The 15746-nt window shown below is 28.4% G+C and overlaps 1 protein-coding gene across 1 annotated transcript; it reads right to left on the bottom strand.

Moving 5' to 3' along the window:
* Positions 1-7058: 7058 nt before the first annotated feature.
* BLT (branchless trichome) lies at positions 7059-8652 on the bottom strand. Its single transcript, XM_011028465.1, has one exon. The coding sequence runs from the start codon at positions 8375-8377 to the stop codon at positions 7322-7324; it is 1056 nt and encodes a 351-aa protein (XP_011026767.1). The 5' UTR covers positions 8378-8652; the 3' UTR covers positions 7059-7321.
* Positions 8653-15746: the final 7094 nt, after the last annotated feature.

Below are 15746 nucleotides of genomic sequence, written 5' to 3'. Positions count from 1 at the left end.
AATATTATAGGAAAAAATGATAGAGGGTGAAATTGGTTAAAAAAAATTATCTTAGATGACATAAACAACAATTAAAATAATGGAGACCAAATCTAACAAATAAAAAAAAATTATATGAGTATGAAATTGAAATAAATTTTGATTTTCATAAATTAGTTCAAATAAAATACACACAAACCAAAAGATCAAGGGCTAAATAAAAAAATAAAAAGAAGTAAAAAAAGAAGTCAAGGAGCTTTATTTGAAATATTGTAAGGCAAGGCATGAAAATAAAGGGAAGGGGAAAAAAAAAGAAAAATAATAATCATTAAAGTCAAACCAGAGCTCTGTATACACGCCACCTTTACATGGAAACGACGATAAGACAAATCCAAAAACACCTCAGAATGGTATTTTTGATAACTGAATCAAGGGAAAGGGGAAAAAAGAAGAAAAATAATAATCGTTAAAGTCAAACCAGAGCTTTGTATACACGCCACCTTTACATAGAAACGACGCTAAGACGAATCCAAAAATACCTCAGAATGGTATTTTTGATAACTGAAATTAGTCATGTGTATCATTCAAAGACAAGAAAGCAGTTGACACACAATACACACCAATAATTTTTTTTAAATGTCTTTAATTGATTAAAAGATAAATCTACACCTAACTTAACCCAATAACAACGAAAAAGCCAATAGAATAATGACAAAAATGCCCTCGGACTTAGGGCATAAAAAAATAAACATCAAGGATAGGGAAGAATTTTTATTGTGCAATTAAAAAGAATGAGGCTAAAACACCCTTTATTGCCACGCGCATATGTATATGATTAAAAATTTAAATTTATCCCTCGATGATATTTAATAATGTATTGTTTTTAATAGTATTTATGATATTTTATTGTATATTTTGAAAGCCAGATATCAATCTTGCTCTAGGTCAAATTAAAAATGCCAAAATGCCATCATTGTAAAGACAACTCTACCCTACATTATTACCTTAAAGCATTTTTAAGGGATGAATTCACCCTTCTCATCCATGGTAAAATATGTCTAGAGAAATAGTAAATTCACCATCCTTTTTAGTTCTTTTTTTTTTATTTTTTTTGTTTAGGGTTTTTTTAATTCTTTTTTTTTAAATGCTCATATAGGAATCAAGTTAAGGGTTAGGGTTAGTATTTTAAACCTAAAAGCTAAAAACCCAAGTTATTATGAGTTATGATGTGTTTGTTATGTGTAAAATATTTTATAAATGAATTTGTTTTACTATGTTTAACAAGTAATGTTTTAAAAAAGTAATGATGATAGAATGATGAAAATAATTTATTATGATGATGATAGTGATGATAGAATCATAACAATAATAATGGTTATAAGTTTGGTAGTAGCAGTGTTAGAGCGGTGATAAAAATAATGAAAGTGACTATGAAGTGACAATAACAATAATGATAAAGTGGTGATAATAAAATTGTGGTGTGTAAATGTTAATAATGGAGTTGGAGAAGGGAATGGTGGTGAGGTTTTGGTGATAATAGTTATTGAAAAAAAATGTTTTAAATGCATTAATGTTTATAAAGTATTTTATGAAATTTTGTTAGTTAAGATATCTTTAAAAAATAAACCAAGTTTAAAGATTAACTATAAAATATTTCATGGAGACAAATTTATTAAATATTTTGATGAGAAAAAAATATAAAAAAATCAAAAAATATTATTCTATGAGATTTTATAAAACATTAAATGAAAATAAAAATAAAAATGAATAATTACAAAAGACCTCCTAACCTTGGTTTGTTTCTCGTTTTTAATTTAAAGATTGAGAAATTACAGTTTGCCTCTTGAATTTTATACATGGATCGACATTTAATATTCTCTAAAAAAAATTATTAAAAAATATTTGATTATTTACATGCTTGCTATGATATTCATTATATATGCATAAAAAATAACAGAATTATCATCTATCATTTATAATTACAATACTATCATCTATAATTTTATTAATATATAGTTTTAAAGCATCTTATCAAACAATCTATAAGCATCATCGTTTTTTTCCCCTACTATATTTGAAAAGAAAGGAATCAAAAGATTCACAATTCTTGTCCATGAATAACATGATTGCCTGTCACTTGACTCCCTAGAGTTGGTGTAAGAAAATAATAATAATAATATTTAAGAACCATATTAAAATTTAAAAATAAGTCAACATATAAATGAAACAAATACCGAGCTCCTTTCTCTAACGAATTTAGTCACACGCGCTGCGTGCACATGAAAGATTTGCCTTCTCAACTTTCTGTAAAATTCGAGGCAAGATGATAATTGATGTGGAAAATTAATAAGAAGAAAAACTTAAATAACAATTTCACCGAAGCATTGGACGGTCCAGTTTTACTTGAAATCTCCCGTCCACGTGTATGTTCTCCATTCGCTGTGATGTACAAGGCGGGAGAGAGCAATTTGTTTTGACTAGAAGGGGCTCTTTCCGTCAAACACGGCGTTAGCTGGTGTGTTCATTGAGAGTCGAAATGCAGAGGGGTCCACTTGGTTTTCGTGGGGGACCGTAGGGAATTTGATGTGATGCAATAACTAAATTATGATGGGTCCACTTTTTCGTTTCCGAGTTAGGTCCCAATAAATGTTTCTATTTCTATGTTTAGGTTTAGAATCCTAGAAATTCAAATTAGACCCCTATTCGATAAATTTAGAGGATCTTATTCATAAAAAGTTTCCAAGAATCTTAATTTGTAACAAAAACGGTGAACTTTGCAAATTTAACAGGTAAGAAAGACAGGAGGTGGTTCCTCAGAGCCAAGGCAATTTTTAACATCAACAAAATACCAACCTGAATTGGTGACCACATCCTTTTACACTTTGTTTTTTAGAATTTTTTTTTTAATGTTTTAATGGCAAAAATAGATTTTTTAAATTTAAAAATATTATTTTAATACATTTTAAATTTAAAAATATTTTAAAAGATAATTATTACTGTAATGCGAAGACTACCAAAGAAATATAGGTAAATATTTTAATTTTTTTTTAATGTTTTTATATCATTTGGAGGTGTTGAGTCAAAATTAAATTTTAAAAAATAAAACAAATATTATTTTAATAGATTTCTAAATAAGAAGTATTTAAAAAAAACAATTAATATTATATTTCTAAACAACTCAAACTCAAGAGGTTAGTGAGAAAAGAGATGCTCTCAAATAATTTTTTTTTAAAAAAAAACTCTTCAAAACTCAGATGTAATGTTGGAAAGTTCTGATAGCTGTATCTGGCCAAACACTTAATTTCAGGACTTTTTCTTCAAATTATAAAATTGATTAGATTGTGCCCAACATCACCTAATCAGGTACCCCCTGAAAACCCCATGCAACCTTATCAGAGAGTTTTATCCTTTAAAAAATGGAAAGGAAAGAAAAAAAAACACAAACTAAAATTATACTGAACAGATTAATTCGTCAATACACTTTATATATATATATATATATATATATATATATATCCTTTTGTGAAGTTCTTCTGATAATTCAGTAACATGTTATTCTAAACAAAAGCTATTGTTATCATCAGTATTATTATGTTTTTGTTAAATTCCAATTCTCCAGGTAATAACTTTCACCGTGTTTAAAAACAAAAAAAATCCAGCATCCTAAACACCTTGCATTATTCCATTAACCAGAGGATGCTCCTGTGATGCATTACCCAAATTTGTTTTTCCACTGGACGAACACACACAGAAAAAAGGGCCGGCAAAAAAGTTTCATGGGCCTAGTGGATGGAGCTCTTATTTTGGTTTTTTTATTATTATTATTATTTAATCTATAATACAAACTTTTTGGTGAAAATTAAATATAATTAAATAAAAATTATAGTTATTAAACCCGACCTAGCTTGACAGGTTAACTCAATATCTAGATGATTGAAGGTTTTGACTAGGTCTATTTCATTTAAAATCCACGATAATAATTGGCCTAAAAAAACTGTTTGACCCACCGGATCAACCCGAAACCCAGAAGACTAGACAAAACCCAATAGAAACCAATTTTTATTTTTTTATAAATGTGTTTTTTCTCCTGGCTAGCTAGAGATATTTATATATATATATATATATTTTAGTTAGTTATTAACTTATTCCAAAGTTCATTGTATACTAAAATAATATTTTATTTTTTTCAATGCGAGATTTAAAGTTTTTTAGTATATATACTCTATATTCACAAGAAAAAAATATGTTTTTATTTTTTCAATGTGGGATAAAAAAATTAGTTTAAATACTACAACTTGAGATGATAAGATAGTATCTTTTAATGTATGATAAAAATCCTTTTGAAATAATCTTTTAAATTTTTTTTATTTACAAAATGTATAGTCTATATTTACATAGATTATTTCTTAATCTTTTCATATGAAATATTAAAATTTTAAATATTTTTTATTTTTTGCAGGTTGACTCGAGTTAACACATGTAACCCGCAACCTGACTTCTTGGTCGGGTCAACTCTCGGGCTGAGTTTGATAACTATGGTAAAAATGAGTGTTTATTATTGAGTTGTTACTATTCACGTATTCCCAAAACACTATAGATATACTATGTATTTTTTTAAGAATTTATTTTGGTCTTTAAAAATTTATTTTGTGTGGTTTCATTCTAATTAAAGACCAATTGCTTCTAAATTATCAGTCAATGGTTAAATTGAAAAAAGAGAAAAAAATAAAAAAGACATCAAATATGGATGGCGTGCCATTGATTAAATGAAAATACATACAGGTCTTTAATGTTTAAAAATAACACAATGTATGCAATTTAGATTTCCTTGAACTTTGAAAAATAAATTTTCATATATAAATTTATTTGTGTTATTTTTCAGTACTTGTTAGAGAGATAAAAAAGAAAGGGCTTGTTGAATTCGAATGATGAGAGAGAAAGTCATTGTTTACTCTATCTTTTGCTACTAAAATGAGTTTTTTTGATGTTTAAGAGCTCCATAAAATGAGATGGGCTTTCGTGGTAGTTAGTAAAGGAAAAATGATTTTAGTGTCAACTAATTTCATTAAAAAAAAAAAGAGTTTAGCCTAGGTGTTTTTTGGTTTTAACTTTATCTGGGTGGTAGATTTGAGCTTATTTTTTTAGGTAGATTTGGGTTTTTTTAGATTGTTTAAGGCTATAAATAGACTTTTTAAGATATATACGGTGCTTTAAAGTGCTTTTGAGTCAATAGACTGTTGAAAATAATTGTTTTGGGTTTAAAACACTAATGACTCAACTTTTCAACAATCACTGGTTATTGGAGATATGGATAGAATAGATCACATGTTATTTACAATTTTTAGAAATAATTCAAGTAGTTTGCCTCATTAAAAAAAGAATTAAATACACTTGGGCACCACATGAACTTTATATATATATATGTGTGTGTATATATATATATTTTTTTTCAATTTAATCCTTCACAGTTAAGGTTTTATTGATTTTTTTTTTGCTTAATCTTTTTCCAATCTCATCATGTAATAATTTGTTGATTTTTTGTTAGGAAATATAATTTTTTATAGTTTGATATTTATAAGTTTATTATAATCTCAAACAAATAAACGTACTGATATTTAATTGGTTCTCAATTTTACAAGTGTTAATTTTAAATAAAAATAATTAAAAAAATTATTGAACCAGATCGAATTTATAATCTAAATCAATTATTTAGTTTGTTAACTTTGGTAGGCCAAAAATCGAGTGTATAATTTTTTTAATAATAATTTTTTATTTTATTTTATTTAATTAAATACATGCATCAACTTTTCATTTTATAATTAAGATGCATAGAAAATATTGTCATATTTACTTATTTGTATTAAAAAAAATATAACCCAGAAGCAAATCAAAAATCATATGGACAATAATTCACTCATTGTTTGAGTCCAGAGTAGGAACTCATTAACCCAAAATCCGAAATTAATTAATTAACTCCTTTAGTTAATTTTTTTTTGGCGGTAAATTAATTAATTAACACAAAATATAGCATTGATAATTATGGATTTAATAGGCTTCGCGGCCCAAGACTGTTTAAAATTTTCAGATTTGCTGGAAGATCCAATGGATTCATGATCCATCCTCGGGCCTTTTTCATCTCGCTAGGAGGAAATCTGCCTTTCCAAATTACAGGGAAGGAGTGCCTATATTTAATTTTTTTTTACTTTAAGTTTTAAGAGTCCATAAACAGGAAATTTTGTTTTCTTAAATTCACATAAAAAAAACATAATTAAAACTGTTATAAAAAAATATGTATTGATATATAAAATGGTTTAAGGATACACTTTACAAAAAAAAAAAGTTTTTGTCAATGAAATTATTGTTAAAAAATAAGAAAAAAAGAAAAGAAAAGAAGTTTTTGTCAGTGAAATTATTGTTAAAAAATAAGAAAAAAGTCTAATAATCTAAGTTGAACTTCGGCTTTTGTGTACAGTCTATTTAATTCTACTAAAAATAACGTCTTTTTACATCTAAATAAATTGCACATAGCTTAAAACAAGTATTTTATAAAATATTTTTTATTTGAAAATTAATTAAAAAATATTTTTATTTTTTAAATTTATTTTTAATATCAACCCAACAAAATAATTTAAAAATATAAAAATCTATTAATTTTTAAAATACCAAGTTTTTTTTTTTTAAAGCGTTCACCACGAAATCAAGTTTTTTTTTTTTTTTTAAAGCGTTCACCACGAACACAAGCTATGTCTAAGAAGACAAAAGGCCAAAAATCCCTTTTAGACTTTGAACCTCTAATGGTAAATTATTGAAATTTAGGCATTTTAAATTCAAATCAAATCACTTCATGTTTTTTTTTTTCTAATGTCAAATCTAGTTAAAATAGAACGTTTCCTTTTACCATATTATCTTCCAAAAGATCTTGCTCCTTTTCATTCATGTCAATCTCCACTGTTTGCATTAAAAGTCAAGCATGTGCGCAGTGCAATGTGGTAAGATTCCTTCATAAAATAAAAGATGAGCCTCTTTGAGAGGCTTAGACAAGATGACAAAAGAACAGAAAATTATTGTACACTTGCCCAGATCCAAAGCAACCCTTTTCTACTTTCATGAGCTTAAGTATTATTAGACACAAAAGTAAAACTCATGTTGTGTACATCATCAGGACTGATCACACTCTCTCAACACTAACAAGCCCACAAAAACACATGAGGTACTACATGTTAGTGTGTAGCAACCCATTTGAAGGAACAAAAATTACGAAGATATACAGAATTGACAGTGATTACAGATTAAGAGAGCACAAAAAATTAATCAAGCACAAAAAGAAGTGAAGAACAATTAATTATGAAATAATAAGATTGTTGGATCTGATGGGGCTTTTTTGTTTCAAAAGAATCCTTAGCTGTGCCTTTTGACACTCCAGCTTCGTACCCCAATGCCTGTTTTTGGATCCTATTGCTCGAATCACTCTTGGGAATTCAACAAAGCCTTTGATCCCTCTCTTGATGTGAGGATTCTCAGGCTCTGGTGACGCTCTACTTCTCTGAATTACCATTGATGAAATGCTACGAGATTTGTCATTGAATGATGACATTTCACTCAAGATCACCCTTGTTGATTCCTTTGAATCAGCACCACTGTTGTCGTAACAGGATTTTTCACTCAAAACTAACCTGTTTAGCTTGCTTGGCAAAATAGCTGCGGCCTTGAAAGGAGTTGATATTTCAGCTTCTTTATCTTCTTGATACTTCTGTTCCATCCTGGAAGCTGAATTGTGATGTCGTTCTGTCTGTGTAGTTGTTCCTCCCAATTCTAACAACTTCTCTTCAAAGAGCATTCTCGCCTCGGCGAGCTTCATTTGAACTCTTTCTTCTCTTAATACCTCAGCCATTCTTAGCATCTTTCTTTCCTCCTCCATTTCTCTCTTCATGTGATCAATCTCATCTTTATCACAAGAAATTTCTCTAGCAAGCTCTTCACAAACTCTCTCAAGTGCTTCTCTTCCTCTTCTCTCTTCAGCCAGTTCTTTAGCCAATCTCTTACTCATAGTCTCCAACTTCTTACGTGCCTTGCGTTCATATTCAAGCTCAGCTTTCAAGTCCAGGATCTGTGCTCGAGCGAAATCGAGCTCGGTATCCATGATAGGTCTAAAGAAGGTGAGATCCCAGAAAGAAGCTGCGATCTTGCGAGCTGAAAGAGGGAGGTGTAGGTGATGAAGATGTTTGTTACTTTGACAATGTTGTTGGTGTTGATGCTGGATATTATGTTGTGAATTATAAAATGGATTCTCGTACAATTTCCAGCTTGTGCAAGTGGTGGTGGTGATGGGGTCTTGAGGACTGGATTCATTCATGGAATGGTGTAGGCTGCCCATCATCATCACCTTCACTTCTTCCATATATCTTCTTCTCTGCTTTCTTGATGAACCTTTTATTTTTCTCGGTAGCTTTTTTCTCCTTTCCGCTTTGCTTTCCTTTTTTCTAATGGGGGTCTTCTAGGTCAAGAAAGCAATTGGGGTAGGTCCATTTATCCTTCATTGAACTTGCTTTGAAGATGTGGTTTGTAAAAGGTAAAGGGGCATCACATGCACCTCATCTTAATCATAACTAGCTATCCTAGAGGTGGTCATGGCTCTAAATCATGGCTTGATGATCAGTTCACATCTCTGCCCATCTCTTTCCATGTGTGTGCATGCCATAACTTAATAGATCTGTTATGTTTTGTTTAAGGCCGACCCCTTTATTTCAGATAAAATGTGGTTTTGGTTTTCCCAGAAATTGCAAAACCAGATACCATATTTGGTGTTTAGTCCCTGGAATTGAAACATGATTTCAACGAGGGTGATGCTTTTCAGTTTTCACCTGCTAGAGTAAAATTTGACCTGTTCTGGACTCTGCTTTACAGTATTGTATTCACTTCATAAGTGAATAGACAGGAAAATTTGACTAACTTTTGACTATTCTAAGCACTCTCTTATCATAATGTCACAAGTTACGTTAAAAAAGAAGAAGCTAAGTGAGCTCTCTTGTTGCATAATAAGCTCTGTATCAATGCGATAATCTCTGATTTCCCAGAACTGTTTGGCCCTGTTTGAAAAATAACCATAAATAAACTATCAAAATGAATAAGGTGAATGTGCCTGGCTAGTAAACCAGCCGGCTAAAGCTCCACATCCTGTCTGAGCTCAGGGGCCCTATCTAGCTGGAGCACTTAACCCTTCTGAAACTGGGCTTTCGGTTTCCTGATCCAATGCACGAATATACGGAACCAAAAGCTTGCAATTTGCAGAGTGCCACAGCCCTAAATAAAGATTTCATCACATGGTGTGTTTGTGAGTGTATGACTCGTACTTTCTAATGTGTTAAAAAAAGTTTTAAGTCGCAAGGAGGCATGCTTTGATGATAAAGAATTTGAAATTTTTATAGTAGTTTCTGAGTTTAAGTTAAGATATGTATTTTTTGTAAGAGTTTGAAATAACTAAAATTTTACCTATTTATTTATACTTTAAAATATATTTTAGAAATGATTTTCTTAAATAAAAAAATATTATTTTTATAAAAAATATTAAATAAAATAACTAAAATTTTACTTATTTATTTATACTTTAAAATATTATTTTTATAAAAAATATTAAAACAATATTTTCATCACATAAAAAGTGTGGACATACCAGACACGGTACACCATTCTAATCAATCTTCGAACACTGAGATAAGGACTGATCTTAGGATCTAAAGGACTACAATCCCACATTTATATTCGGTCAATGAAGACCTCAGGAGACAGTTTAACAACCAAGATTTGGAACTTCTACATCAAGCTGTTTGGTTCAAACCCTAAAAAAGATGGTTGAATGTCATAATGGTTATGTTTTAAAATATTTTTTATTTAAAATTATATTAAAGTAATTTTTTATTTTTTAAATTAATTTATAACATCAACACATTAAAACAATTTAATATTATTATTATTAAAAAATTATTTTTAAAAAAAACTCGGTAACACTACGAAAACAATAACTGCCTACCTTAAGGAAGAAACTTACGTTGTTCTATGAAATTATTGCTTTATTAGGTTGCATTCAGAGGATCCACGCTAGACGAATATCCATATATATATATATATATCCTTGCTCAAGGGTGTCCACTCCTCTGAAAAGTTGACTCAGAAAGGACACTATAGTTAACATGGAGGCCCCGCTGATCATCTATCTATTCAATCTTCAGGTTCCACATGGATGCCTTTATTCATCATGTTCTTTCCTCTGTCCCTTTCCTTCTGCTAAAAAATATAATCTCCCAACAACCGCAAATAGACTAAACTATTCCTCACTTCATTGGTTTTCAACATAGTTTCAATTTAGTCCTTCATGTTAGTAAACCTATAGCTTAATTCCATAAGTACCATTTTACAATTTCAATCCTTGGAAAAAAAATCAGTGTGGTGAGAATTTAGATAAATACCAATCTATTTATCTTATAAAAGGCTACGTCAATAGGATTAATTCTATGGGTCTTCAAACATAAAGGATTGAGATATAATTATAATCAAAACCCTGCAACTAAAGAATAATCCACTCCAAAAATATAGATCATTCTTGCATTAAACCAAAAAAACTAAAAGAGCTAAGCAATTGGCTGTTTGAATTGTTGTAGCTCCTCACCTCTCATTGCATTGGAGGTTCGCATGGTATAATTTTTTTTCATTCATGTAATTTTTTAATATAATTTGATCTTTTAATATTGAATGTGATTTGTTCTTACTAGCTCCTTGTGAATTTCTCCCGGAGTAAAAAAAAAAATCATTCCGTTGGATTGGCACTTGACTTTGCAAAAAAAATATATGATTTTTTTTTGTTTTTAAAAAATTGAAAATGAAGGGACTATAATTGAAAATTAGGAAAAAAATGCAACCCTTTTAATCTATGAAGGGAATTAAAAAAAAAAAAAAAGAAGCTCGACTCCGGTGATATTGAATCAGACCTTTGGCTTTAGCTGGGCACCTTGGAACTAGGATGTGAAGCTGTGAACAAATAGTCTCTTGTTAGACTGCTCTGGCTCGGTACTATGTCGATTAGGTCTGAGGGTTGTTCCATCCACTTGGTCTTCTTTGTACCCAGAGAAAGGAGGAGATCGAATTAGCTCTGCTAAGGAATCGAAAACATCCAATCTGCTAAGAACAGAACATAAATAAGATATATAGCGCCCTAATCCTACCTTGCTCAGAGAAAGGCAAATGGAAAGCAAGATAGCTGGCATTTTAAGAGATCCGAGGGAGAGGAGGATTGAGGGAAAAAACTAGATGCCAACGAGAAATATAGAAGATATTATAAAATTTGATTAATTCTTTTACAAGTTAAAGTAATTTAATGAATAATTAAATTAAGATAGTTTGTTCTTTCTCATGAACAATTGTTGAAATCATAAGTTAAATAACTTTATTTAAATCAATTAAAAATATCTTAAATAAAGCTAAAAAAATAAAAAAATCATAAATCAATTAAAAATATCTTAAAAAAAGCTAAAAAAATAAAAAAAATAATTTTAAATAAAAAAATCATAAATCAATTAAAAAACTAATATAATTTTTGTATAATAATTTTTTTTTTATCTTTTTACAAGGCTTTCCTAATATTCAATCACCTAAAATTTTAATCGATATAAAATAAAACCTTTAAAATATTATGGTAAAATTTCATTTAAATTCAATAATTAAATAAAAAATATATTGTGTATTATGAAAAATAAGTTTAAAATCTGTTTATAGCTTCTAAAATTAATTAGTCTATGGACGAAACCTCTTGTATATAGATTACATTAATTCAAGCCGGATTATCACTCGTTAAAAATATAACCATTTTAAAATTTACTTTGATGTAAATGCTGTGAATAATCCCATTAAAGATATCTTTTAAGTTTCTTTCTGCTCTTGTTAAAATAATCGGTCACCAGAAATTTCTAACGGATCATTGATGGAGTTTAGATAACATGATTTTGGTTCAATGATTGCATAGCACAAAGGGAATCAACCTTTCCTCCTAAAACCTAATTAAAGTAGCGGCAATTGCATAGACGAGAGAATTTGCTAAGCCAGAGAGACAAGTTGGAGTGGTCAACTCAGTTTCATTTCGATGCCAATGTCCAATAAATGTGGACGGTGCGAGGATTTAATGCTGTCGTAGCTTCGAGACAACATTTTATAGGCAGACAGAAACTTACCTGGCTGCATTCTTGAATCTGGACAAGCAGTACTGTCTCCCCCCTCTGTTGTCCTCGTGATCATATGATATTTTAAGGATATTTTTCAAATATTGATACTAAATTACTCCCTTCAAGCAGACCCTCCATGTTATGCTGTATAGATTTATAGTTTTCTCATGGTTCTTTTAAATTTGAATTCCGAACGATATCAGGAAACGTGCTATGGATCGATGCAGTTTCCGCGCTTAATATTTGGATTAAGCCTCCAAGGATACGTGATGTTAATTGCTTGCTCCAGTAAGATTACCAAAACTGTGATCTCAAGATTAGTTAAATGTTGTTTTTTTAGATTAATATGGATATTTAAACTAGTTTATATATATTTTAATTAACCTTATAAATTTTAAAATTAATAATTATATAAAATTTTAGTAATTCTAAAAAAAATTAAACTTATAATCATCAAAAACAAACTCAAAAATATGATTAATTAAATTACCTTAGGATTGTAAAATGTCTTTTCTTAATTTTGTTGGTTGTCCTCTTGCTTCTGTATCAATTGAGAAACAAACCATTGTAAAAAAATATGTTAAAATTATTCAAAACAGTAATTCTGGGTTTTACTGTGTCCTAACACATAGAATACTATGTATCCCTTAGTTGTTTTATCTTTCACCTAGGAATATGATGGTTTTTTTACCATGATATAAATATTTTTTGAGGATTATATAAGGTTATTTTGATAATTGAATTTTTAAATATACAATAAAATTACTAAATTTAATCCTATAATAAAATAATTCAATATCTTCTGGATAATAATGTTTTTGTATTTTTATCTTTTGTAGACAAAATTGTAATTTCTTGTTAATATTGTTTAGTTTTAAGAGCATTTTTTATTTTTGCATAAAAATACAAAAAAGGTATTAATATGTGCCTTGCACACGTCACTGCATCGATCGCTACGTTGCCTTTTGGTAGTGCATATGACTGGCTTTAACGGTTATAACCGTAATTTTGCCACTCTATGTGATTTGTCCCAGCATTCTTTTTCTTTATAGCTAGCGTGTGTATAGTGGTTTGGTGTGACGTGACTTGAACTTGCTTTTCTTTTATTTCTTGTTTTTTTTTCTCTTCATCTTTTCCTTCAATTTATTTTTTCTTTTGATTTAGTCCATCTTTTCATATTTGTAATTGTTTTACTTACACTGATTGTTTCTAATCGAATTTTATTTTTTATTTTTTATTTTATCCTTGATCATTTAATTTTTTAATTTATTTTTAAATTTAGTCCTCATTCTTTTAATTTCTATTTGTCTTGTTTTGAATCATTTTCTCAACTGATTTGTTTTTTTTCAATTCCACCCCCAAGTAGTTATTTTCATTTAATTTTTATGTCAAATCCGATTCTAATTTTTTTAATTGTTATTTTTAATTATTTTTTTACTAGATTTGTTTTGTACAATTCCATCCATGAATACTCAATTTCATTTGATTTTTCCCTATACATTTAATTTTAATTAATTTTTATGTTAAATTGAGTTTTAATTCTTTTAATTGTTTTGTTAAAAATCTTGCTTCTTTGTTTTTTCATGTTTGCTTTTAATGAGGTAACCCCAATCTCATAACCCGAGTAATAGATCTGAATGATTAACCCGACTCAATTTTTATCTTTTTTTAAAGTATTATTTTGCTATTGTTTTTTTGCCTTCATATTTATAAAAACATTTTAATTTCATGTTATAGATGATGTGTTTGATTTATTGATTCAAGTTGGTTACTTGATTTGTTCAAGGCATATTTTGTTATCTTTTGTTTTATTTTTTTTTTGCTTTTACAAATTTTTTAAATTTATATTTTTGAATTTGCTTATAATAAATTTCTTGATAGGACTCGAATCTAGGGTTTCAGATAGGCTACGAGTTTTTTAAGATTTAGCCATGTTTATAATATATAAGTTTTTTGTTTACATATATTTTTTATTTTATCCCTTATAATTTTTATTTTTTATTATTTTTTTAGTTTTTTTGAATTAAATATAATAAAAATGGTATAGATCAAATGAGTAGTTGACACTCAGATGATACTTCATGTTTAAGATATGTTAGTCCCAACATAGTAAACTATATGGAGATAAAAAATACGTTAAATAAATTCACCTATTTAATATTAATTTTACTTTCAACTATGAATGCGCATCGTTGACAAAGTAAATAAATAAATAAATAAAATTCAAGTTCATCAATTCTAATAAATATTAAAAAACACATGGTTGATCAATGTTACGTGGTATGGTCTCTGAGGATGAATAATTTAATCTACTCTCAAGTTTTACATGAAAATGGCGAACTTATTTAATGCTTGGATGCGGAGCCGGCCAGAGGGTATATAGAAAATTAGGGTAATGGTACAGCATCTCTATTTAATAAAACAGTTACAATGAATATCGAGTAGGATATATTTGTAAGTTCCATTTTATAAAATAAAAATTATCTCTTCTTAGTAAAAGATTCTAGATACAGATTGCATTTTCTTAAATCAACCTATTTTGAAAAAAAAAAAAAACTTTGACATGCACACACGTGTCCAAATATAACAATCGATCTCTTGGAGGTTACTAGTTTATCCCTGGGTTTTTGCTGCGAGTTGGAACTAAATTCTTTAGAATGTGATAAAATAATATATGTCAGGATTTTTTATATTATTGCCATTAAACTTGGTATAACAGTTGAAATATAAAAAATTTCAACTTGTTTCTTTAATTAATATTTAATTAATTTTTCAAATGTACTATCTGAATTATAAATTCTAATGTGTTGAGTTAATTATTTGTTTTGTTATATGAAAAAAATAAAAAAATTGATTTACCATCAATCCAATACTAAAATAAAAAAATAAAAAAACTCCACAATAAATGATATAATCAAGAAAAAAACTCAAAAAATATAAAAAAGAAGCCAAAAAATCCTAACCTAATTCTTTGATTAATATTTAGTTAATTTGTCAAACTTCTCTACTTAGATTAAAATAATTTTTTATTCTATTATATGATAAAAAATATAAATTTTGATCCACTATCAGCTCAGTACTGAATATAATGTACTGATTGATGAGATTAAATAAAAATCTCTTCTTAAATAAAAAATAAAAAATAAAAAATAAATGCGAAAACAGAACAAAAAAGTGAAGAAAAAAAAGTTGAGCCACACTGGGCTGGGCTTACCTTATTAAATTAGATGTGGGCTTAAAAGAGGCTGCATGCTAGGTCCAATAATTTTTCCATATTTTTTTTAAGCGACCTCAGACCGCCTCGAATGCTTCAACCACATTAGTTATCACACAATTTCGATATTAAATACTTAATACAATACATTAATTTTATTTACTGTTCATGTGAGCTGTTAAAACGATGTAATGTATTTTAATTGTTTTAATAATAATAATAGTAATTAGTAATAAAGTTATGCACAAAAGCATTTAGAGCAGGCGTTACATGTAGGTCTGATAAGTCGGGCTATTCCGGCATCGTATTTTTAAATGGACATTTAAATTTTCTTTCAAGCTAGA

Source organism: Populus euphratica, unplaced genomic scaffold, assembly GCF_000495115.2.
Source record: "Populus euphratica unplaced genomic scaffold, PopEup_1.0 scaffold7.1, whole genome shotgun sequence".
In the NCBI taxonomy this organism is placed as follows: Eukaryota; Viridiplantae; Streptophyta; class Magnoliopsida; order Malpighiales; family Salicaceae; genus Populus; species Populus euphratica.
Note: the sequence above shows the minus strand (reverse complement) of the source record. Positions and strands in the feature narration are given on the sequence as shown.